General features: G+C 37.9%; 2 protein-coding genes across 2 annotated transcripts; one reads left to right on the top strand and one right to left on the bottom strand.

Annotated features, from left to right (window-relative positions):
* Window positions 1-2,313: 2,313 nt before the first annotated feature.
* On the bottom strand, window positions 2,314-2,988 carry LOC148572101 (uncharacterized). The gene has a single exon (XM_088507369.1). It carries the CDS (start codon window positions 2,986-2,988, stop codon window positions 2,314-2,316), a length of 675 nt encoding a protein of 224 aa, XP_088363495.1.
* Window positions 2,989-19,361: 16,373 nt separating this feature from the next.
* On the top strand, window positions 19,362-21,169 carry LOC107630779 (BTB/POZ domain with WD40/YVTN repeat-like protein). Its single transcript, XM_016334009.3, has one exon. It carries the CDS (start codon window positions 19,590-19,592, stop codon window positions 21,000-21,002), a length of 1,413 nt encoding a protein of 470 aa, XP_016189495.1. The 5' UTR covers window positions 19,362-19,589; the 3' UTR covers window positions 21,003-21,169.
* Window positions 21,170-27,220: the final 6,051 nt, after the last annotated feature.

Raw genomic sequence — 27,220 nt, forward strand, 5'->3', positions numbered from 1 at the left:
GTTTTCTAACCATAGGGGATCTAAGATCCAACTTCCAGGAGTGCTTGGACTTGTTTTTCACAACGTATGCTCTTTCACGGTTGAACTTTTGTTACCTCTATTGTATAGGTCAGGCAACTGGGTATACAGCTAACTTATGGTTCATGAGGTTGAGGCAAATGCTTGGCATATCGAAAGCCTTTCAAGCAAAGAGGTCAGAATTTTCTTTGTATCCTTAGAGGTTCTTAACCTTATTGTAGAATCTGAATTTTAAAGGAGGTTGGAATTTCTTTCTGGTAAGCTTCGAGGTTTTCGACCGCATTGTAGAGTTGATCATGAAAGAGGTAGGATTTTTTCACAAACTCCAAAAAGAGGTCGGATTTTTCTCTGTGAGCTCTAAAAGAGGTCGTAATTTCTTTTGTAAGCTTGGAGTTTTCAACCTCATTGTATAGTCAAACTTTTAAAAGAGGTCGGATATTTCTTCGTGAGCTCTAAAAGAGGTCAGATTTTATACCGTCTTGTCCGACCTGGTATACTTTTTTGAAGTTGCTGAGATGGTTATGTGGATCAGTAGATCCATAATAGGAATCTATGTTGGGATGTTGGAAATTTCTTGGGACCTTTGCATGCATGACATCTTTAGAGAAAAGATCGTCCCCTCCAATGAAGACTAAGTCTTTGTCATCTTGACTTTCTTTTTTCTTTGGCTCGGATTCCGGTTTTCTTAGTTTATCTTCAATCTCTCTTCTGTTGTGAAGCTCTTTTCGGAATTAGCTCTCCGATTTTCTTCGTCGTTCTAACTCGTTTTTCAAGGGGTCTCCATTTTTTATCTGAAGTTGGACGCAATTCGTCCTTTTAGATGTTGATCATCCACCATTATCAAGGGTTGAGCTCCAGGTCCCCAATAATGGCGCCAATGTTTTGGAGGTTACCTAAAACTGGATCGTATTTGGGTCTGGACAGGTCCAAGCTCTCAAAGAGGTGGTGACCGACTTAAGCTTTGTCTGGTAGCCTCCATCCGAGTTGTTTGTGGGGAGATGGGGGGTGATACCTGCAAGACGAGCCTATACCCAAGTTAACATGGGTTTAAGCATTGTTATTAAAATCCAGAATTGAAAATTTGTTCAAAATGCTAAAGGCAGGTTCGAAACCCCTACCTTCATAACTAGAGGCGCCGTTTACAGCCACTAGGCTGTTGTGCTCTTCTTTAATATATATGCAAATTATAATATATATAAATATCTTTCATCAAATTAATTCTATTTAATTTATTTTAATTTTAGTTATAAACTCACTCATTCTTAAATTAATTATATTTTTATTCAACAATAATTATAAACTCACTTATTTTTTCTTTTCATAATTATATAATATCTATTAATATTATTTTTCAATAAATACTTATAATATATAATAATATAATAAATATAAACTAATTAATAAATTATTAAAATTTAAAAAAATAGTAGTTATTTTAATATAAAAACAAAATAAAAATATTTATGATAGAGTAAAAATAATAAAATATTTATTATTTTTGTTCCATATTATTTTAAAATATCTTGATATTTTTAAAATATTAGTAAAAATATGTATTTTAAATTTTAATTTTAAATTTTTAACTATTTTTTATTTTTTATTTATATAGGACCGAGTCAACCGGTTCAACCAGTAATTTATCGGTTGAACCAGTGATCCAGTAACCTGACCGGTTCGATCACTGATTTGGTTCTGACAACTATGATTTAAAGCAAGTTTATAGTATATTGGATCTTAAGTATACCTGAGGGGTGTCAGTGTATTTATAAGTGATGAGTCAATAACTACTGTTGGAGTAGTTCCACTATTGGTGGTGGATAACCATCCCCTTTTTTAGGGGTTGTTGAGATCTCTCTTCTAGAAGTATGTGAGAGATAGTAGGAATTAGTTATAACTCCTTTAGGGGGGAGTTCTCACTTTGTAGCATCTTGTCCGACCTCTTGAGATGTCGGTTACTCGGTAGCTGTTTTCTGGACTTTCTCTGCTTTGGGTCTGGCTTATATTTTGGGGCAGGATACGAACAATGTTGATTGTGAATTTGTGACTACAGTTTAGTTTGCTTGTTTTTTCATCAAAATTTCTATTTTTTTTTGACTTGGCCATGGGCCAGAAGACTGACCCGGCCCACAACCTGGAACCCGCACCTGCCCAGGCCCAGAACCCTACACCCAGAAACTGAATTCGCCCATCTCTTCACCCTCACTGCCCGATTCAACCTGCAGAGACAAGCTTCTTCTTCAAGATAGAGCTGTCGTCGCTCCGCCATTGACTTTGGACGTGCTGAGCTCGGAGCCTTCATGCATGGCGCTGATCCTGCAATGTTTCCTCCTGGGCGGACTCACCAGCTTCCTTTCGCATCTCAATCATTGTTGGCGTTCTGTGTTCAGCCGGCGCAGAGTCCGTCCCTCGTTGCAACTCCCGGTGGTGTCGTTGAGTTATTCCTGCAGATGCTGATTTCGCATTTGTGGTTTCTCCGCTGCAGCCCCTATGCCGAGCAAGGTTCTGCCCAGATTGAAATTTGATCTCGTTCCCACCTCTGAGCATCTTCCTTATACTGCTAGTGTCCCTGCTGGAATCATTCATCAGCCTTTGCGAAGTCGTGGGTTGAAGCCGCCGATCCCCCTGTGATGCGTGGTTGTTCCAGGTTTCCGCTTCCACCCGCCCCGGTAATCCTTTATCACTTTGACCTTCTTGAAGGTTGGTTGAAACTGAAACCTGGTTGTCTTGAGTTTGATTGTGATGATTGTTCTGAAGATTAGCGAATCCTGCTTCCTTTCTGATTATGTTCCTGACCTGTACAGGCGGAGATACTGCCCGCTGCCTCTGTAGCTGGTTTCCTGCTGCCATCGCTGCCAGTTGGTGAGCTGAGATGTTACCTTCACGTGGAGTCCAAGTAGCTCCCACATCCGGCGCCTCTTCCAGCATTAGCAGAATGTCCCTAATGATTGCGTCTGCTTCAGCTAAGGGCATTCTTGCCTTGATTGCTTGAACCAATGGTAAACAATCTGATTCGATTATACAGTTCCTTATCTGCAGATTTTTTGTGAGAATAATAGCTTCTCTATATGCTTGTGCTTCAGCTGCTAAAACTGATATTGTTTTGAATTTTGATGTTATTCCTGTAATGATTTTTCCTTGCTAGTCCCTGATTACTGCTGCTGTTGCTGCGATTCCTATTTCCCTGTGAAAGGCCGCGTCTATGTTCACTTTCACCTTGTTGCGAGGAGGAGGCCTCTAGGTAATTCTTCTATTCTCTCCATTCCTGCCTGCTATATCTTTGTTATCTCTGTTTAAGCCCTTAGTTGCAATAATGTGTTCTGCTGCAATCTGTTCTGAATGAATTATTGTCTGCTGTGGATTGAGTCTTGTCTGTTGGAATATGTGCTGGTTTCTTGCTTTCCAAATGCACCAACACACACATCCTAGTTTGCACAATACCTTGTCATGTTCATTTCCTGCCACTGTCTTGATTTTGTCAATTGTACTCCTTAACCATTTTTCAAAGGATCCCACATTAAAAGCCGTAGGCACAATTTAAAGACTAGATCCAAACCACACCACTCTAGTCCACGGGCATAATAGTAACATATGTTGAATAGTCTCCTCTTGTTCCTGGCATATGCTGCACATCGGTGTAGGTGCACTTCTGCGCTGATGTAATTTCGCGTTTACTGGCAAAATTCCATACACCGCTTTCCATAAAAACATTATGACCTTTTCCAGAACCGGTAACCTCCAAATCCTCTCCCATATCTCCTTCAAGTTCTGGCTTGTCGAAGCTTTGGCGAGCATTGTCTCTACCCTTGTATCTTTCTCCTCCTTCGCTGCCTGGTATCCGGATCTGACTGAGTACGGTCCGTCGTTCCTATATGGCCAAATAAAATGATCCTTCTTGTTAATCAAACTGATAGGCGTTCTGGTTATCAGCTCAAGCACATTACCATGAAAAATATCCCTAATTTTTTCTAAGTCCCAGCCCTCGCCCTCTCTTATTAGCTCGCTCACTCTTTTATGTTGAGTTTCTCCGAATCTCCTCAACTTTTCTGTTCCTACCACCCAATTATCTTCCCAGATATCTATTCCTTCCCCACTTCCTACACTCCACCTTCCCTTCTTTCTGAGAAAATCTCTGCCTTCCAAGATACTCTTCCATATCCATGATGCGTTCCTTCCTCTCCCCGCTTCCCATAGGCTGCAATTAGGATAGTAAATGGCCTTTAGAATCCGAGCCCATATTGCATCTTCCTCCTTTAGAAGTCTCCAAGCTTGCTTAGCCAAGAGAGCTGTGTTTTGGCATTCAAAATCCTTAAACCCCAAGCCTCCGTTCAATTTGCTTCTGGTCATTTTTGTCCAGCTCTTCCAATGAATACTTCTATTCTTGCCGTAGTTAGTCCACCAGAATCTCGCAATTGCTGATTCAATTTTTCTGTGAAAAGACTTAAGAAATTTGATGATGTTCATGGCATAGACTGGAATCGCCTGTATAACAGCTTTTATCAAAACCTCCTTCCCGGCTTGATTTAAGAGTTTCTCTTTCCATCCTTGCATTTTATCTAGAATCTTTTCTTGTATCCACTCTAGCGCCTTGTTCTTGGATCTGCCCCATGTAGCTGGTAATCCTAGGTATCTTCCTGGTTCTTCCCACGATGCCATTCTGGTGATCTCTTCAATATTTACTCTCCTTTGAATCGATACCTGGCTTCCGAAGATCAGACCGAATTTCTCAGTATTTATTCTCTGTCCTGATGCCTCTGTGTACTTGTTTATGATCTGAATTAGTTGGTAAATCTCCTCTTCTTGCGCTCCTGCAAAAATGATACAATCATCAGCGAATAATAGGTGAGTTATGACCGGTGCAGTTGGAGCTAATCTTATTTCTGAAATGAGGTTATCCGTCAACGCCCTTTCCATCAGTACGGTAAAACTTTCCGCTGCTATGATAAAGAGATAGGGTGATAGAGGATCTCCCTGTCTGAGTCCCCTTTGAGGGTGGATCTTGGCTGACAATTTTCCATTGATCTTAAATCTATAAGTGGTACTCTTAACGCAACTCATCATCAGTTTCACCCATTCTCTGCTGAAGCCGAACTTTTCCATTACCCTTTGCAAGAAATTCCATTCCAATCTGTCATAAGCCTTATTCATGTCCAATTTGATGGCTATGTCATTGCTTCCATTATTTCCTTTTCCGTTTAATTTGTGAAAAACTTCCTGCACTACTACTATATTATCTTGTATTAGTCTGCCTTTTATAAAGGCGCTCTGAACTGGAGATATGATGACATCAAGAACTTTCCTTAACCTTCCAACCAAGACCTTCGTCATAATCTTATATATGAAATTACAGCAGCTTATGGGTCTGAGATGGTTCAATCTTTCCAGTTGCCTCACTTTGGGAATCAAAACCACAATTGTTTCTCCTATGTCCTCTGGTAACCTGCCATCTTCAAAGATATGCCTCATCACACCACACACTTCTTTACCCAGAATATCCCAATGCTTTTGGAAAAAAAAAGTCCGTTTAACCCGTCTGGTCCCGGGGCCTTTAAGCTTCCCATGTTAAAAACTGCGTCCTTAATTTCCTCATCTTTTATCTTTCCCATAAGATCATCATTCATCTCTCTCGTGACCCTCGTAGATATATCTCTTATGCAGTCTTCCATGTTCCTATCCCCTTCCGAAGTAAACAATTTGGTGAAATGTGTTTCTACTAGCCTCATTATGTTTTCCTCTCCCTGTATCCACTGTCCAGCCTCATTTTTTAATTTGCCAATCCTATTCCTCATTCTTCTTTGTATGGTTGTTGCATGAAAGAAGGCTGTGTTTTTGTCTCTCCATTTTAGCCATTTCAACCTTGATCTTTGCCCCTAGTATTTTTCTTCTTGTTTCCAAAGATCAGTTATCTGGTTCTTCAACTCCCTTTCTCTTATCTGATCTCTGTCTATCATATCGCCTTCCTGAATTTGATGTATCTCTTTTTCCTTTTTTTTTTATTTCTTTATCTGCTCTTTTGAACCTTCTCTTGCTCCACTCCGTCAACTCCCTTATGCATCTACTCTTGTTTCTATTAAACTGACTCCAACAGTTTCTGTTTCCTACATCCTGCTCCCAGCTTCTCCTAACTACCTCTTCACACTCCTCATACTCAGCCCAAAAGGCCTCAAACTTGAATTCTTTTTTTATCCGATTTTTCGGTTGTGTTTCCAAAATTAGGGCGCAATGGTCCAAACTTATGGCCGGAGCGGCTCTAAGAATAACATTCTGATGTATATTCAGGCATTTCCAATTCACTAGCACCCTATCTAGCCTTTTCCTAGTGACAAAGTTATTTCTTGGGTTGCTATACCAAGTGTACCTACTGCCTTTAAGATCAATATCCATTAAACGATTCTCATCTACAAACCTTCTAAAAGTATTCAAATAAATTCTTGGCTGTGGATGAAGGCCTACCTTTTTGTCTTGATTTAGAATATCATTGAAGTCCCCCAAAAACGCTTGAGGTTCTTCCCTGCTCCTATTACTTACCGTTAGCTCCTGCCAAAGTCTTCTTCGCTTTTGGAAAACTGGGTTACCATACACAAAAACACCTTGCCATTTCATACCATTATTGATGTTAATACTAGCTTTAATATAATTATCACACCACTCATAAACATTAATATTAGTATTAGATTTCCATAATAAACATAGCCCACCGGACAGGCCCCGGGGTTCTATGCAAAATAACTTGTCAAAATTCAACCTTCTTCTTATCCTATTCATTCTTTCCTAATTGGCCCTGGTTTCCATTAAAAACATTATAAGCGGCTTAACTTTTTTACAAAGTTTATGCAACTCAGAAACTGTCAGGGCAGCCGCTATTCCCCGATAATTCCAGCAAATGATACTCATGGCTGAGGTTGGGGCATGTTTAGGCCCGCCTCCTCAGCCATTTGTATTCCTATAATTTGACCAGAACCATATTTAACTAGTTGATACTCCCCTGTAGCCTTGGTGTTGCAGTTGTTCTTTGTCTTCTTGGGTTCTCTGTCTTCTTGATCCTCCTGCTCATCCCTATAAGTTAGCATTGGAATCTGTTTAGTTTCTCGTTTCCTCTTCAAGTTCAGCTTGAATTCCAACTTTTTTGCTAGTTGCGTTTCCCAATCTGTCTGTGCTTCCATTCCTTTCTCTTCATCATCATCACTTGCTAACTCAACATAGTAGATATTCTCCCCTGGCTTGACTTGTTGATCCACACCTTTCTGTTTTGTCTTCTGTGCTTCCTCGGCTGGACTTCTTAAAGCATTCTTCTCTTTTTCCCCCTTCATTAGTTCTTGGTTTTCTTTTTCTTCTATTCTGGTTTCACACGCTTGTTTGTTCCACTTCCTTGCTAACATAAGCCTTTTTAATTCTTGGCCAACGGTTTCTTTTTCTTTATTTCCAAGGCCCATTTGCCACTCTCCTATTTTATAGCTGTTCACTTCTTTCCCTTCAGTTGTATATTTATTCAGCCCAGATCCTTCACCTTTCCTTGCTTGCTGGTATAAGGCCCCTGTTTTGGGCCCAATCTCCCTTGTTTGTCCATTTCCATCTGATTCCTTAGCCTCATTCCTCCTTACTTCCTTTTGGGCCTTTTGGATGTTGGCCCATTCATTCTTCCTCTCTCTTATCTCTTTAATTAGATTGCTGATTTTATAGGCTGCACCTAGGTCTTGTTGCGTATCCCCCTCTTCCTGAAAATCAAGGATTCTAGGTACTTCTTCTACCTACTCTTCTGCGTCTGCCATTTCTTCTTCTCTCCTCATTTGATTTTTCCATACACTTTCCTCCCGGATTTTCTGCTGTGAGACTCTCTGTGCCATAAACCTACTCTCCTAAGAGCTTCGTTCTTCGCTACTCTCTCTCTCTCTCAGGGTTCCTTTGTTCACGCGCTTGCTCTTCCCCATCCTGCCTCCATCCTCCTTGTTCTGAGGTGCCTCCTCCCATGGTTGGACCTGATCGACCCTGGCTTACTCCCAGTCCCGGTGCATATTTCTTCTTAGTTGGATCCCAGCATGCCATGGCTGTCAGATTCTTGCATGTTTTCTTCTCATACCCTAGTATACCACAGTTGAAGCAATAGCTGTCCGGCAGCCTCTCATACTTGAAAAAAACCCACAAAGGTGGCAGATTCTCTCTATCTAACCAGAATCCTGTAGGTAAAGCCTTAGTAATGTTAATACTCACCCTGATTCTCAGATAAGTTCTCCTCAGGACTCCATCCGTTTTTGGTTCTTCCGCTTCGACCAAAACTCCTAACATTTCTCCGATGAGAATACCTGTTTCTTTCTCCATGAAGTCATATGGAATGCCATGCACTTAAATCCAGAATTCCATGTAATCATGGTCAACTTCAAAAACTGACTCGCCCTCCCTCCATAATTGAAGATTAACCATATTTCCTTTGACACTCCATGGTCCATTCTGCATGATTTGCAGCTCTTTCTTCCTGTCTTTGAAGCTGAATAGTATCTTCTTCCATCCAATGTCTGTAATTGCCACTCCTTGAGGGTTTCCTCACATTCCTAGCAAAGCATTTTTGTATGTTTTGAACTTTATCTCCTTGTCACTTATTACCTTGCCCACTACATTTAAGCAGTCTTTTTTATACCCCAGCTCTCCAAGCTTATTAAGCTTTATGACTTTTTCTTCAATGTTGTTCATGATGAGAGATATTGAAGATTAAATGTTGTGTGTTTTAGGTTCAGGTGGTTTTGACCGTTCAAAAGGGGTAAATATTATGTGAGAAAGAAGATCTGCTGGTTGATTCAAGGCTAAAAATAAATTCTTTTTTTTTTTTGGAGAAGAACCCGAAGTTCTCACAAAACTCTCCTTATGAGAGAAGAAGTGCTCCCTGAACAGAGCGAGACAATGCTACCGTACCATCTTTTTATCCTTATCAAAATTTCTGTTTTAAAACGCACTATATATGTTTTTGCCTTTTTGGTCGGAGACAAGAACGATACAAGAGTAGTGCTGCTTACGCGGATGGGTTGGGCCAAAAGATACTGGACTAACCTCAGATCTAAAATACTAGCCTGGCATGAGATACAAAGGGCCTAGTTCAGCAATTCTGGTCAAGTCTATACCTCTTAGTTGACTAAACAGAGAGGATTCTATTATGACCACAAAAAAAAAAAAAAAAGGAAGGTTCTTAACATGTTTCCAACATTTCAACAATTCAACCACATACGTGCACGATTGACCATCACAATTTTTGTCTTTAAAGTTGTCAAATCCTCATTCAATATTAAAATCTGGTAATTGTTCTTTGGCTCATGGAGTCTTGACATAAGAAAGAAACCGTATAGCCCTAGTCAACAAGGGAGTTGCAAATAGAAGCGTCGGATCACACGTGATCCTTTCTTTGGTTCTATCTGAAATGTTTATGGTTTCATTGGTCTGAACTTTGAATAAGATGTATATTCAGTTAGTATGATATAAAAAAAAAATATCTGGTAACTGTTCTCTCTGTCTTTAGTTGTTATTAAAATAATGAGTAAATATTTAAATTAGTTCTTAATAAATTTTAAATTTGATATTTTAATTTTCAGTTAATTTTTACTTTTCTAGATGTCTCAAGAATTACTTTTGTCAACATATTCATCCTTTGTGATTTTCATTAAAATTATTAGTCAAAATGACATTTTTTTTGAGAGATGTCTAAATAATTCTTTTTTTTCTATCTATAAAGTATACACACTCATCTAAAATAACATGGATATTCTTTACTCCACTTGATCAAAATATCTTTTAATAAACATTATAATTGTATATATAAATTAGTAACAATTATTTAGTTGATTCAAATAATATTAACAATAATAATAAAGAGTAAAGTATCGTTTTTGTCCCCAACATTTGGGGTAAATCCTATTTGTGTCCCTAACGTTTAAATCGTCCTATTTGTATCTCTAACGTTTGTAAAAGTGATTCAATGTTATCCTGCCGTCAATTACACATCATTAGCGCTTTAGTTTGAGTTTTAAAAATCTCTTCTTGAAGTTAGAATACAAATGTCTGAGATAGAATCGATGATCTACTCCGAAAAATAGCTCATCTAATGTTGAAACTAATTCCTACAACATTTACATAATTCACTTTTCTGGGACATAATTGAATCTAAACACAAATAGTGGGTATAATATTAAAACCGAACACATCCAAGTGAGACCTAATTGAGAATGAATGCATTCAAGTGAGAATAATTAAAAAATATAATCTGATTTGTTAGTAAAATTCATAGTAGAATAACATTGAATCACTTTTATAAACGTTAAGGATACAAATAAGACGATTTAAATGTTAGGAACACAAATAGAACTTACTCCAAACGTTAGGAACAAAAACAATACTTTACTCTAATAACAAATATTATAATTTATTATAAAAATATTTAATTTTAAATCTTTAATATATTTCATAATTAATGATAAATATTAAAAATAAATAAAATTTATTATATTAATAATAAATATATTTGAATTAACCAAATAATAATAATAATAATAATAATAATAATAATAATAATAATAATAATAATTAAATGGTATTTTGGTCAAGATGACTAAAGAATACGTTATTTTAATTTTGCAGATGAGACGATGAAGAGTGTTATTTTTTTATTTTGTTTTAATATTCATACTAGACAAATAAATACTTAACACATTTTATTATAAAACAATTAGATTAAAAAAACAAATGAATTTTACAAACACGTGTGCTAAGGACACATTTAGAAACACCATAAAAAATATTTTATTAAAAATTATTGAAAACATAATTTTTTTTTATATTAAATTCATCAAAAATTTAAAAATTTTTATTATTATACTCTTAAAAAGTATTCACACAAGATGCCTAATTACAAATTAGGTAGGTTATGTTAAAACACAATAACATAGAGAAGAACAGAAAATTTAAGCTACCCAATATATAGTCATCCAAGATGAATCTATTGTGGGAACGGCTCGGGGTGGCAAACGGGTCTAAATCCGTTGGGTCGGCTCGCGTAATCCGCCAAAAAAAGTGAGCTGGGCTGAAAAATTGAGACCGCCAAATAGCAAAAGTCTGCCTAACCTGCACCACTTAAACTGCGGGCTTTGATGGGCTTTGGCGGGGCGGGACGGGCTTTCCCGCCGGGCTTAGTATTTTTTTTAGTATGGGGTATTTTTACAATTTTTTTTACCAAAACCTAACTTTCCCCAACCCAACTTACAAGAGAATGAAGATGAAAATTGAGTGTTTTGGATTATGTTTATTTTGTTTTAGAGACAATATTTATAATTATGTTTTGGATTATGTTTATTTTGCTTTGGGAACAATATTTATAAATATGTTTTGGATGAAAACTTGGTTTATAATTATGTTTTATTAGATATTTATAATTACAAGACTTTAATGTTTCTGAATATAAAAATTATAATTTGTTTATACTTTTAGAAATTATAATAGTTAAAAGTAAAAAACAGAAAAGATTTTTTTATGCCTTTATATATATTATTTAATAGTTAAAAATAAAAAAGAGGATATTTGGCGGGTTTAGCCCGCCAGCCCGCCGTTAGGCGGGGCGGGCTGGGATTTTGGGACCGCCTCACTAGACGAAGCGGGGCGGGCCAGTCCGCCAAAGATCGGGCTTCTGGCGGGGCGGGGTGGGACGGGCTTCCCTGCTTGCCATCCCTAGGAAGGGCCACACAAAAAGTCATATTAAATAAGGAGCAAAGGCGATTTGTTTGGACGGAAGAGAGATGGTGGAAAAGAGGGAAAAGGTTGATTGAGAAGGAGGAGTAAAAGAGGCAGGTAATGAAATATCAAGTGATATTAGCGTGATTGATAATACAAAACCGGAAATAGAGTTGTTCCGACATCGGAAACATTTTTTCAATGCATAGCTCATCGAGGATGTGGTTTGTTGTCCGAAATTTTTCTCATATAGCATGTTGCTAAAGTAATGTAGTGACTTCGAACTATAACTTATTTAGAGAATTTTTTGCTGTAAGTTGTTTGATGATTGTGGTAAGAGTCAACTCGTTAATAGTTATGGTGTACTTGTGAAAGATACACTTGTCAAGTTAGTAAGTATTTGAAAGGTATAATAATTTTATAAATATAGAATGTTAAAAATAAAATCACAAAAACATGAGATGTGAGATATATATAGTTTGTAGAGTTTGATGGATTTCTCTTTGTTGTTAAGAGGTAAAAAATACATTATATAAATACAGGCCTGCTACACATACAAGTCTTTTTGGCTTACAAGCTATATAAGTTGGTCCAAATCCAAGAAAAAAATGCGCACCACTCTTTTAGAATCGAGCGTCCAATGCACGGGCCTTAATCACCCTTCCACAACATGTTCACCCTTCCTCTTCTTCCTCAATCAAAACGCAAACCGTCAAGATTCAAGCGACATTTGAAACAAACTACGATTCTACAGAAACGTTTCAACTCCTCGCGAAGAGTAGAAGAAATCAAGAAGAAAATATACAAATCTCCATAAAAAATCACCCGAAAAACGAAGAAACATTATTCAAGGTACTATTTTACTGTTCTTCTAAGTTTTTTTTTCTAGATTGTCTCTGCCATGTGCCTCATCCTTAACCAGTAAAACATTAAAAGATTTCAAGAAGAAATATACTGTCTCTCCCATGTTTTGGGTGTATTTCTGTAATCCTTTCTGTAACCGTTTGGGTGTATTTCTGTAATCGTTTGGGTGTATTTCTATAATTATTTGGGTGTATTTTTGAAGTTCCATTATCTTCAAAATGATTTCAAAGCTTGATTTCAGAAACCATGAAAATCAAAAAAAAAAACGAAGCAAGAATATAGAAAGAGAAAATGCAGGTAAAACAACGAATGAAAAGGCAAAGAGAGAACGCACGAAGGAGATCTAACAAATTTGGCAAGAAACTTGAAAAAGAAAACGAAATCTTTTAAAAAATGGAAGTTATATATTTGCGTGTTAATTGATTTGAATTGATTTGAAAGTCTGTTAAAGAGGCACGTAACATAAGCAGCGCGTTTAGTGGGTTTCGTTCTCTTTAGTCTTGTAAAGCTTGTAATCGCAAAACACTTGTATGTAAAGATTTTCTCATATAAATATTAGGTTAATGAATGACATTAATGTTATGACCCTTTGATCATTAAGTCGATAATACAAATAACAACAATAGCAATAACAAAGTCATATTTTACTAGGTGGGTCGACTATTGACACGTAAATCTCCTTTGGCCACTTCATGTATGATTTTTTTAGGTTTTCCTCTACCATTCGCTGCTTGTCTATCTTTCGTCTCATCCACCCTTTTAATCGGATGCTCTGTTGATCTTCTTCCTACATGCCCAAATCACCTAAGACGAGATTCTACCATCTTTTCTATAATTAGTGTTATTCTAACTTTCTATCTTATATCGTCATTTCTTATTTTATCCATTGTGTAGTCGTTTATCCATCTCAATATCCTCATCTCTATCGCATTTAACTTAAGTTCATATTCATCCTTTGCTGCTCATCACTATGTTCCATATAACATAGACAGTCTAATGTCAATGTGATAAAATTTTTCTTTAAGTTTTAGTTATCATTTTTATCGCGTATAAAACCAGACATACTCTACTAATTTAACTAGCCCACTTGTATCCAATATTTTGCATCCTCCTCAATTTTTTTTATTATCATGTATGATATACCCAAAATACTTAAAACATTTTACTTGCAGCAATATAGTTTCTCTAATTTTTACTTTTGTATTATTGTTTCTCCTTCGATTACCAAACTTACATTTCATATATACTGTTTTACTGTGACTTATGCACAAATCATACCCTTTTAAAGCTCATCTCCACACCTCTAACTTCTAATTTAAATTTTTTATTGTTTCTTCTATAAAGATGATATCATCACAAAAAGAAAACACTATGATATTGGTTTCTAGATATGCTTAGTAAGCACTTCCAAAATCAATGTGAAGATATATAAGCTTAGAGATGATTGATGAGCGGATAATTTATACGCTTTTTGGCATTGTTTTTAGTATGTGTTAGTTAGTTTTTATTATATTTTTATTAGTTTTTAAATAAAAATCACATTTCTGGACTTTACTATGAGTTTGTGTATTTTTCTGTGATTTCAGGTATTTTTTTGCTGAAATTGAGGGACCTGAGCAAAAATCTGATTCAGAGGCTCAAAAAGGATTGCAGATGCTGTTGGATTCTGACCTCCGTGCACTCGAAGCGGATTTTCTGGAGCTACAGAAGCCCAATTGGCGCGCTCTCATTTGCGTTGGAAAGTAGACATCCTGGGCTTTCCAGCAATATATAATAGTCCATACTTTGCCCGAGATTTGATGGCCCAAACCGGTGTTCCAAGTCAGCATAAAAATTCTGGCGTCAAAACGCCAGAACTGGCAGAAAAGCTGGAGTTAAACGCTCAAACTGGCACAAAAGCTGGCGTTTAACTCCAAGAAAAGTCTCTACATGTGAAAGCTTCAATGCTCAACCCAAGCACACACCAAGTGGGCCCGGAAGAAGATTTCTGCATTAATTACTTATTTCTGTAAACCCTAGGCTACTAGTTCTCTATAAATAGGACCTTTTGCTATTGTATTTTTATCTTGGCTCTTCTGGTTCCCTCTCTGGGGCCGAAGCCAATGATCACCATTATCACTTTTGTATTTTCAACGGTGGAGTTTTTACACACCATAGATTAAGGTGTAGAGCTCTGCTGTTCCTCATGAATTAATGCAAAGTACTACTGTTTTCTATTCAATTCACGCCTACTTCTTCTCTAAGATATACACTCGTTCTTCAACTTGATGAATGTGATGATCCGTGACACTCATCATCATTCTCACCTATGAACGTGTGCCTGACAACCACTTCCGTTCTACTAGCAATAGCTTGAGTGCGTATCTCTTAGCCTCCTGGTTCATGACGCATGGTTGCCTCGCCTGACAACCGAGCCTTCCATTCTATGAGATCAGAGTCTTCGTGGTATAGGCTAGAATTATTGGCAGCATTTCTGAGATCCGGAAAGTCTAAACCTTGTCTGTGGTATTCCGAGTAGGATCCGGGAAGGGATGACTGTGACGAGCTTCAAACTCGCGAGTGTTGGGCGTAGTGACAGACGCAAAAGGATCAATGGATCCTATTCCAACATGATCGAGAACCGATAGATGATTAGCCGTGCGGTGACAGTGCATTTGGACCATTTTCACTGAGAGGACGGGAGGTAGCCATTGACAATGGTGAAACCCAACATAAGCTTGCCCTGGAAAGGATTATGAATGATTGGAAGAAGGCAATAGGAAAGCAGAAGTTTAGGAGGAACAAAGCATCTTCATACGCTTATCTGAAATTCTCACCAATGAATTACATAAGTATCTCTATCCTATTTTATGTTTTATTTATCTTTTAATTATCAATTCTCCATAACCATTTGAATCCGCCTGACTGAGATTTACAAGATAACCATAGCTTGCTTCAAGCCGACAATCTCCGTGGGATCGACCCTTACTCACGTAAGGTTTATTACTTGGACGACCCAGTGCACTTGCTGGTTAGTTGTGCGGAGTTGTAACAAGGAGTTGAGATTACAATTGTGCGTACCAAGTTGTTGGCGCCATTGGTGCAATTTGACACCAATGATCATTGGTGCAATTTGACACCAATAAAAAACTCCTCTATCACACTACCTTGAGTCTTCACGCTAGTTGTAATCCCGTCATACATATTCTTAATTTCACGAATATATGTAATCTTTATCCTTTTCTTTTCCAAGACCTTCATAGAACCTCTCTTGGTACTCTATTATATACTTTTTTCCAAATCAATAAATACCATGTGTAGATCTTTTTGTTACTTTAATATCTCTCTGTCATCCTCCTCAATATGTATATAGTTTCGGTGGTAGATCTGCCTAACATAAAGCCAAAATGGTTCTTTGAAGACCTATGTCTTCTATCTAAACCTCTATCCTATCACTCTCTCCTATAACATTATTGTATGACTCGTTGGCTTGATCCCTACATAGTTTCTATAATTTTATATATCTTCTTATTCTTGTAAATAGAGACTAAAGTGTTTTTCTTCCACTCATATGGCATTCTCTTGAACACTAGGATCTCATTAAAAATACAACAAGAAAAATGTTGAGTATTGTTAGATTTATTTGCAAATTTTTCGTCAGAATTAATCCGACGGTATAACCTTCGTCGGTAACAAATTATCGTTGAATTTTTCAATCCGCCAGTAGATACCGTCGGATTCTGTACAGATTCTTTATTTAATCCCCCGGTAATTTTGGTGCTCCACTATTTTCTTTCCCACCTAATTACCAGCGGATTTTATTCCCGGTAAATTCAATTTTTTTTATTTTTTTACACAATAGGTTGTTAATTTTTTATTTAAATTTATTTTTTTACACAATTAGTAGTCAAATTCTAAATAATAGAAACTAAATATGGTAAATTAGATATCAAGTTTACAAAAAAATTAAAAGTAAAAAAAATAAAATATATAATGAAATAGTCTACAACAAAACTCTAATAACTAAAGATCCTGATAGTCATTGTTGTCATCGTCATCCCCCTGGTCCTGCTGAGGCAGCAAACTATGCGGTAATGTTGGTGCCCATGTAGCAGCGCTGATGCCACCAGTAGTGCCGCTGTTACTGGCCTGCATCTAATCTTGGTATACTGCCATCTATTGCTCCATCCGCTGAAGTCGTTCCAGCTCCCACCTCTACTCCAACCCGAGAGAATATGTGTCTGAGACGCATGTGAGGATCTCGTGATATTTCTCCTTAAATTGCTGTAGCTGCTGAGCCTGTTGGTGAAGGCTCTAGGTGAGCTCCAACACTTGCTCCCTCAAATAGATGCCGTCCGCGGGATCGACGGGCCGGCTGGTGGTAGAGGAAGATGAATGTCTCAGTGTGAAAGTGCGTTGGTTGTCAGTGAAAAACGATCCCAACTCGAAGACGCGATTCTTATATGGCTCATATGTGGTCTCACGCCAAACCGTGTCAGGATCGGCTTCACCTACAGCGAAATTGTAATACATGTTATGATTAGGACTGCAGTTAATTAAAAACTTTATACCCATGATGTTTACTCACATAATGATCCGCAGATCACTGATTAGCAAATCTCTTCTTATTCTCCTCTAAGGTGTGAGTGTACTTGAAGGTCTCTGTCATTGTTGCATCACGACTCAACAGCTTGGACTACATAGATTGAAATAACATGTTAAATCAAGTAATAATGACATTATATTTCAAAAACAAAACGAACTTAATAACAAATTGAAACAAGTTACATACCAGCCTGGTCTTTGTCTTCATAAAAGTCGCTAACCCACCAATATATTTCGACGACCTGGCCGATGCCCTGTTAGTTCTGTTCGTGAGACGGCAATACTTGAACCCCTCATTAGTCTTCCAATAGACATACAGTGTCTTCTTAGGGTCCGGACGAAGCCAAATAGTGAGGTAGTTGCGCCGCTCATATATGTCCCCCATCATTTACTGCAGCTGCCTTGCCATCTGATGATTGAAGATCTTTCTGATCATGGTATCGTGAGTCTTGTTCCATATAAATTTCTCCTACACAAAGAACATTCACCAAATAGTCCATCGAAATTAAATACTTGATTAAACAATTTAGAAGATATAAATTAAGATTTGAATATGTAGAGTTTTGACCACCCACTTCTAAAACAACCGCTCTCTAATCTTAGTAAGAATCTTCTTGTAGCTCAGTCACAGGTGGTCGTACATTAGCTTGATGACATTAGTACACTCCTGTGTATATGCATTGTTATTTTGCGCAAACCTATCAATTCAAAACTTAATATTAGTAGTTTACTAAAAAATTATTTGACATAATCTATAAACTTCAATTATATTTAGATTTTTTAGAAATTTTGTTAAAGATTCATCTATAACTAGAATGTGCAACAAAATCTATCCATCAACAATTCACAAACAAACCAGTATGAAATTATATGACTTAAGCAACAACATTCATCAATAATCAAGAATTCTCAAACACTTTTAACAATTCAAACATACTAACCTAAATCGAACATATCTTAACAACTTAAATCCACTAAAACTATAAGATTGAGTGTAACTAAACTAAACTAACTAACTAAAATAATATGCATATTAAAGACTTAAAATAGTACTCACGCTATTAAACCATCAAGCAAAATCGTTATCCGTACGATGGGAGGTGGTGGAGCGGCATTTGGCTGGGATCCGTGAGAGGATTTCGGCATTGCAATGTCTGTTGCTAGAGGCAACGTCGTCGAAATAGTGGACTGCTGAGCAGACGGAGGTAGTGGAGGAGTCCACTCTAATGAAGTAGTCGAACAACTTCTTGGTTGCGGGAGTGGCTTAGTAGAAGGAGTCACGTAGTTAGGGTTAAGGACCATGATAAACAGTTGTATCCAAATATATCGTTTTTCTTTCTCGATTCTTTTCGATCTTATATATATACCTTTCCCCCATATTTCATACCCAAAAATTGATAAAGACCGTCATATCTTTTTGTTCTTGTTTCGCTCACTGTTATTTTTGTTTCCTTCTTAGTATCTTAATTTTTTTTCAATTTTTAGCATTATGACTTAAAGACCTTTCTTTAAAATATTTTTTTATATACTTGTGTTCTAAATTAAGAATAAAATACAATAAAATTTAGTTACAACTCATATTGAATATCAGATAAAGAAGATTGAACAATTATAAAAAAAATCATATTAAATACCAAATAAAAAAGATTGAACAATTATGAAAAAAAAAGATAGACGGTGATTTCTAAAAAAAATGTGATTTTGTTTTGAGAAATTGATTAGAAATTTAATATAATTTTTTAATAAAAATCAATATAAATTAATGTTTAGCTATTTTTAATTTTTTATAATTATAAAGTAAATTTTATTTTTTTTAATATCTTTTTATGAATAAAAAAATTTTAGACACCATATTTGAATGTCAAACCTTATTATGGTTTTCGTAAAATGTGAAAATGAAACGTGGGAAAATAGCGCAGGGGAAGGACAACAGGAGGATCCCCGCCGCATTGCTCGACAAAAGATAGCCAGCCAGCCTTGTTTTTCTCCTACAAAAATAAATGGTCCATTTCGGGCGGCTATTAACACCATAATTTTTTTTCCGATTAATTAAATATTAGCTAGTCATATATCTAAAACTGAAAGCTAAGATGCTTCAATATTTTTTCTTGTTTTATTTTTTATATTATTATTATTATTACTAAAAGAATGGGACCAAGTAAGTTTGACTTTGATCCAGATTAGACCTTCTAGAATTTCAAGATCCTACTCCTTTGGCAACGAATTCATACTAGAAACATGACAGAAAGTTCAACAACTGCTAATATAAAAGTAACAGCCCGACTCCTCTCTCACCATTCACCAAATACCAAGTCTCAACTCTGAATCCTCTATCACTGCTTTCTCTCATCGCATTTCAAAAAAACACAACAAGGCTGCACAAAACCAAACACCCCAAGAAAACAAAAAAATAAAAGAAGAAAATGCCACCGTTTGTAAGTTCTGAAGCAGATGGAGGTGTGCTTAAATGGCAACCCAACATAGTAACCATCGACGTTGGTGGGCAGCTCTTCCAAACGACGAAGCAGACGCTAACTTCAGCAGGTCCCAAAACCTTCTTCTCAAAAATCGCCGAAGCATCATCACCGTACTACGCACCCTTTGTCGACAGAGACCCCGAAATCTTCTCTCTCCTCCTCTCTCTCCTCCGCACCGGCAACCTCCCTTCCAAGGCCAAATCATTCGATCTCCAAGACCTAATCTTGGAATCCCAATTTTATGGCATCGAGAATCTCCTCGTTAATTCTCTCTCAAGCCCCTCCAATTTCGAGCCCTTCAACCTCCACAAATCGCTCTTACTGCCCTTGAACGGAAGGGATTCCCCTTCCACTATCGCCACCACCCGCTACGGTTCCGTCCACGTGGCCCACGGTTCCAAGATCACCACCTTTGACTGGTCCCTCCGCCGAAAATCTACCATCCTCACCCACTTCACAGCCGTGGACTCCCTATTGGCGCTATCTCCATCGTTAGCCGCCGCCGGCGCCACCGATTTTTCCGGCTTGCAGATCCTCGACCTCAATAAGGGACACGTAAGAGAAACCCTAACTTGGGAAAACGTGACGAGATCGGGTTCAACCGTTCAGGCCATTGGTTCCTCGCGGGAGGAACTCTTCGTCAGCTTCGAGTCTTCTCGCCGGAACTCGAACACCATCGTTGTCTACGATCTTCAGAGCCTGAAACCCGTCACTGAGATCGGCCACAACGAGATCTACGGCGCCGATATCGACTCGGCGATCCCGGCGACGAAGCTACAGTGGGTGGAAGGATACAACCTCCTGATGGCGTCCGGGTCCCACAGCGGCCCCTCGGGCGTCTCCGGGAACGTGAGGCTGTGGGACGTGCGGTCAGGGAACGTGGTGTGGGAGCTGCCGGAGAAGGTGGATTGCTTCGCAGACGTGGCAGTTTCTGATCCCTTATCAGTGATCTTCAAGGTCGGGGTGAACTCCGGCGAGGCCTTCTACATTGATCTGCGAAATTTGAGCAGTGGAGGAAACACGAGCAACACGTGGGTGTGTCTCGGTGATAAGAGGAAAGTGACGAATGGGAAGAAGGAAGGGATTGGGTGCAAGGTGGAGACGCAGGGGAACCAAGTGTTCTGCACCAAAGGTGGTGACGTGGAGCTTTGGTCGGAGGTGGTTATGGGGAACAAGAAGGTTGGTGAGAGTGTGTCCGTTGAGGGAGGGAGGATTTTCAAGAAGAACCTCATGGGTAGGGTCCAGGATATGGGTGGTGCTAAAATTACCAATTTAGCCTTCGGTGGTAGCAGGATGTTCCTCACTAAGAGAGACCAACACTTTGTTGAAGTTTGGCAGAGTTCGTCTAGGGAGCTTTGAATTCCTTCATTTCATTCCTTAAATTAATTTGTTTGGGATAGTTCAGAGAATGCTACCAAGTAACTTGTAAATGTAAATGAACACTCCTTTGTACATTTTTTGTTTTAATTGTTTCTCGGAAATGAGGTCAGATTTATTTTATTTTAATTTTAGAAATTTAAGGCAAACACATGGATGGTTAAATTTGTCTTTGTGAGTGTGACAAATCAAAGAAATGAATCCAAATGCATCGATAACAAGATGCGGGATCTCCTAATGCCTTGATTGTTGAAGAAGCATAGGAGGCTAGGATTGTGTTGCTAAGCTAATGTATAGTTGTTTTACAAAGAAAAATATTAGAAAATCAACATGTAATAAAGTAAATTGAAAAAAAAAAAAATTCAATGATACAAAATCTCCTAAGAAAAGGAAAAGTCTATTTTATAAATTTTTAGATTTAGGTGCTGCTTGGAATAAGGTATTTTTTTTTCATAGAATCTCTTAATCCAGCATATAAAAAATTAATCCACAATGAATTTAAATATTTAAAGATTTGAGTTGAGTAGTCGACTAAATTCAAATTGGTTTATAAGGTAATTTGCTTGGACTAGCGGATGAAGTTGAATTAAATATATATGGGCTCATGTTACTATGTTAGTACTTCATTTAGATATAAGATACATTAGTGGTAATATCTACTTAAAAAATATTGTATACATAAAAAAATTATTTATTAAATTAATCATAATTTATTTGTATATAAATATATATTTTATTTAATTTATTTGTAGTATATATTTTTATATTTAATATATAATTTATACAAATAATTAAGGATAAATGACATAAATAAATTAAATAATCTCTAATATTACACTAATATTTTAAAATAAAACCGTTTACATGCATGTATGTAAATCGAACCAATTAAATTAGATTTACACTTTTTAATAGTAAATCGAATCCAATCGATTTAGCATGTATATGTTGTAGCATGTATATATTGTATACAAATAGATTTACTATCGAACGCTCTGATTCAGATTATTGACTAATTTTAAAACATAAATGTCAATAAAGAAATACTTCCATTTAAATTAAAATAAAATATAAAAAAATCAAAACGAATAAGAATAGAAATCCAATTTATGTGTTTTAGTTCAAATTCAAAGAAAATTTATGTTTTTATAAACTTATGAATTTAAAACGGAACAACAAACAATTTTTAAAATTTTATTAAAAATTATCATTTGACACATTAGCATCTAAAGAATCATTATCGAAACTTTTGATGCTGAAAAATTTAATATAAAGTATAACCCTCCAAGATAGCATAGGGGTTAAAACTTAGATTTTTTTTAGATTCATAAGTAACAAATAGTTATATAATATAAAAATATTAACTATATTTATATAATATGTGTTCCGAGAGTTACCTGAAACTGTAGGTCGATCTCGGACGAGATTTTCTGTACTGATCGGCGATGACGTGTCCGGCGTGTGGGTGGTGGCCAGAGCAGTCGCGTCCGACTGGTAATGCTGCTGATCCTCTGTCACCGGAGGGTGGTGGTACCTGCAAAGGACTCCGATGCTTAAGTTAGCAAGGGTATTAAGCAGGTTTTTAGTAGAATCAGAGTATGAGTTATACCTGGGTGCTCCAGTGTATTTATAATGGTGAGAAGTGACCTTTTTTAGATAAGATAAGTTAGTTATCTTTATCTTATCTTATCTTTGAGCGAGGTCATCTTATCTTCAAGGGAACCGCCCTTATCTCTATAGGCTTGGGCTACCTTATGATTTGGGTCGTGTTCCTCTATTTGGACCCTTTATTGGGCTTTCCTGGCAATTTGGCCGAGCTCTTTGAGAAGAGGTCGGATGGTCTGACCTGAAGAGGTCGGTCGCTTTGTCGCTAAACATCCCGGATCGGACAGTTCAACCCAGGGTATGAACAGTGCCCCTGCTCGAGCTCGGTTTTTCTTTTGAGGTCGAGTCTTAGTTTTGGGACTTCGATCCTTCTCTGGTGAAGCTGAACTCGAGCATCCGACTTCCTCTCTGTAGAATCTTTTTGAATGCGGAACGTTTTCTTAAGCGCGCGCTTTGGTATTAGCGCTCTGGTCTTGGGAATGTGCGAGGGTTTAATACCCTCATTAATTAATTTTTAATGTCCCGTTTCCCTTGGCTCTTTTATTTTGAACTTTACACACAAAAAACGGTTTCTCTTCTCTGTTTTACTTGTAACTTCCCCCTTTTCTTTCTCACTTTCTGTTTTTGCATTTTCGCATTTCTTCCAGCGACGTTGCTTGGCGATTGTTGGTGCTCTCTTTTAAAGGCGATTCCGGATTCTGTCTTCCATCTTCAACTTCTTTGAAGCTTTCTCCTTTTTCCAGGTTGGTTTTACTTTCTGCTTCTTTACTTCTTTCGTCGCTTTGCCTTCGGTTCTTTGGTAAAGCTTTGATTTTTCGTCTGAATGCATGCTGGAAAGTTTGAACTTTTTCGCGTCGTTATGCCCGATTGTTGCTGTGATGCGTGTTTCTGGCATTTCTCCTGATGATTGAGGTTTTTTAGGGCTTTTCATGTTTTACTGCCTTTTTATTTGATTTTGTAGCTTTCCGGAATAATGGCTTCGTTTGATTCTTTTGAAAAAGGTTGCGTCTTTGATGTCCTCCTGTTTGGTATTTGTTGTTTACTTTTTGATTGAAAAAGGGCTTTTCTTTGCTGAGAATTTTGTTGGGATGTTAGTCTCGTAGATTTTTTTTGAGTCCTTACTCTGTCACTGCCTCTAAAGGATGCCCCTGGACCTTATCTTGGGGTTTTCCTTTTACTTGCTTGTATGCTTGAGTCATGCTCTGCTTATGAGTTGATTTTGACTTTTGCCCGATGTGTTTTTGGTTGGTAATCTATTTTCTTCTTTCTTGCTGTAGGACTAGTTGACCTCATGTCTTCTCGCAAAAATATTGTTGAGACATCTTCCCAAGTCCCTGAGGGCATGGCCGATTGGGTGGATTCTATGGTTCTTCTGTGTGTTTCTTTGGTCGACTCCGAATTTTGTCAGCAGCTTAGGCAATTTCATAGGATTTGTAGTAATGGTAGTGATGAAAAGAATTATGAGCTTGTATCCCCTAACTCTGAAGAAAGGGTTTGCTTTTCTACCCGAGTTGTTGGAGAACGTCCCTTTTTCCATGCATACGACTTCTTTTTTAGTCAAATGAATATTACTCTTCCTTTTACCCCCTTTGAGACCAACCTATTGTGGTCTTGTAACGTAGCTCCATATCAGCTTCACCCCAACTCCTGGGGTTTTATAAAAATCTTTCAATTGCTGTGTCACGAACTAGGTATCCCTGCTTTGCAGTCCCTCTTCTTTTATCTCTTTGTTTTGACAAAGCCTGGGGTGGTTAAGAAGAAGGCCGCCTGGGTTTCTTTCCGAGCTTCCCAGGAGAAGACGGTTTTTTTCATGTTTGATGAATCTTTTCGTGACTTTAAGAATTACTTTTTCAGGGTCCGAGCTGTTGAGGGAGCTCGGCCCTTTTTTCTGGATGAAAATGACGAGCCTACTTTTCTTTTAGAATGGCAAAAGAATGTAATGGTGTCTAAATATACGTGGGAGATGTTAGATGAGGCTGAGAAAGCCTTTGTGACTATGTTGGAAGAAAACTGGGGGCAGCCTCCCTATCTTGATACAAAGAAATTCCTAGGAAATCCCTCTCTTCTCCGAGCTGAGCTGGGTAGTGGTTGATTTCTCTTTTGTCTTTTTGCTTATTTTGTCGAGTTTATTTCTTTTCTCTTCTTTGATTCATAACCTGGTCTTTCGCTGTGATGTTTGTTTGCAGAGATGATTAAAAATAAAGAATCTATGAAGGCCTTTAAGAAGGCGAGGAAAGCTACTGCAGTTCAGAACATCTCGGCCAAGATGGCCGAGGAGGGGTCTTCTCAGGTTCAGTCGAAGCCATCTGTACCGAGCTCTCCTGGACCGAGGAGGATAATTCCTACTCCTCGGGTTTATTTGGTTGATCCTCCACAGGCTTCTGTCGTTACCTCTGGTGCTCCTCCACCAAAAAAGAAAAAAACCGCTGAGCCATTTAACCTTGATGGCCCTGATTTTGATGCTGTTGAGTTTGTGGACCAGCAAATTGGTCCTTATGGCACCATTCCTACTGACGATGTTTCTCTCCTTCGCCATTTGGACTTTATTACTCGGAGCAGCGTAAAAATGGCATATATGGGGGCGGCTTTATATCAGACTGCTCAAGATCTTCCCATTCATGCTACAAAGGCTTTTATGGAAGGGGCTAAGTTGGAGTTCGACCGAATGAAGGGTTTGAAGGAGGAACTTGAGGTGAGGGTGACTAAGTTGGAGAAAGAGTTGGAGGGTGAAAAGGCCAGTTCTATTGCCTTGGCGGCTTCTGCGAAGTTGGCTGAAGACACAGCGTTGAAGCACACGGAGAGTTATGTCACGACTTATAGGGAGATGATGCGTCTCAAGGATGATTTAGAGTCTGTCCGAGTTGATTACGCCGAGCTCCAGGGTCACCTTGTAGGTAGTGTAACTACTGCTTATGAGAACCTGAAGGAGCAGGTCCGGGTTCTTGCACCCGAGCTCGACCTAACTCTCTTAAGCTTGGATAACGTCGTAAAGGACGGTAAGATTATCCCTGATAACCCTGATGATGATGATGTCAACCCTCCTTTAGTACCTGCCTCCAAAGCTTCCGTTGTGCCTACTTCTTTAGCTCCTTCATCTGAGGCTGGTCATCCTGAGTCAGAGCCTGATTGTCAAATCTTGAACCGGGATGATGAAACCGTGGATGCGGTGCTTCTTCAGACTTGCCCTCCTTTACCCCGTGTTGATGCTGCTGAGAAGCCTTCAGATCCTCAATGATTATCTGGATATTTGTGTAGATAGCCCGGCTTGTGGGCTTTGAACCTTTTATATGTTGTAATTGGTAGCTCTGACTTTTGATACTCTCTTAGTTGCTTGTTTAGCAACTTTATTTTGAAAAACAAAGTGGTTTCTCAAGCTCTTGGGGCTGATTTTGGTAGCCTCTTGAGTTTGTTATTATTATAACTTGTGTTTTTTGTAACATATCTGTCTGCATCTGTCTTGGTATCTTTTTAGGTTTTTTGGGAGTGTTGGAACTTTGTTGTTCGACCTCTTTGGATTGCCTTTGTATTTCATACTTGTGGCTTGGTTCCTTTGAGGTTGTGGATGTTTGGATCCACCTTGTATGTTGGCTTCCTCACTTTGGCCTGAAGTTATTTCTAGTAATCCGTTTTGTTTGTTCAGGTCTCTGTTAGGAATTTCCTTTTATAACGTTAAGGTTTTTAGGAGGCCGACTTCGTCATGTCGGTTTCTTCTAAGTTATTTTTAGTAATCCTCTTTCTTGGACCTTGTGCAGGTCTCTTTCAGGGGTTACTTTTATAACTTTGTGTTTTGGGCCGACTTCATCATGTCGGGCCCTTCTAAGTTATTTTAGTAATCCTCTTTTTTGGACCTTGTTCAAGTCTCTTTCAGGGATTACTTTTATAACTTTATGTTTTGGGCCGACTTCATCATGTCGGGCCCTTCTAAGTTATTTTAGTAATCCTCTTTTTTGGACCTTGTTCAGGTCTCTTTCAGGGATTACTTTTATAACTTTATGTTTTGGGCCGACTTTATCATGTCGGGCCCTTCTAAGTTATTTTAGTAATCCTCTTTTTTGGACCTTGCTCAGGTCTCTTTCAGGGATTACTTTTATAACTTTATGTTTTGGGCCGACTTCATCATGTCCGGCCCTTCTAAGTTATTTTAGTAATCCTCTTTTTTGGACTTTGCTCCGGTCTCTTTCAGGGATTACTTTTATAACTTTATGTTTTGGGCCGACTTCATCATGTCGGGCCCTTCTAAGTTATTTTAGTAATCCTCTTTTTCGGACCTTGTTCAGGTCTCTTTCAGGGATTACTTTTATAACTTTATATTTTGGGCCGACTTCATCATGTCGGGCCCTTCTAAGTTATTTTAGTAATCCTCTTTTTTGGACCTTGCTCAGGTCTCTTTCAGGGATTACTTTTATAACTTTATGTTTTGGGCCGACTTCATCATGTCGGGCCCTTCTAAGTTATTTTAGTAATCCTCTTTTTTGGACCTTGCTCCGGTCTCTTTCAGGGATTACTTTTATAACTTTATGTTTTGGACCGACTTCATCATGTCGGGCCCTTCTAATTACTTTAGTAATCCTCTTTTATAGGGCTGGCCAGACCTC

The sequence above is a fragment of the Arachis ipaensis genome, chromosome B3 (genome assembly GCF_059453495.1).
Source record: "Arachis ipaensis isolate K30076 ecotype BB chromosome B3, ASM5945349v1, whole genome shotgun sequence".
Classification (NCBI taxonomy): Eukaryota; Viridiplantae; Streptophyta; class Magnoliopsida; order Fabales; family Fabaceae; genus Arachis; species Arachis ipaensis.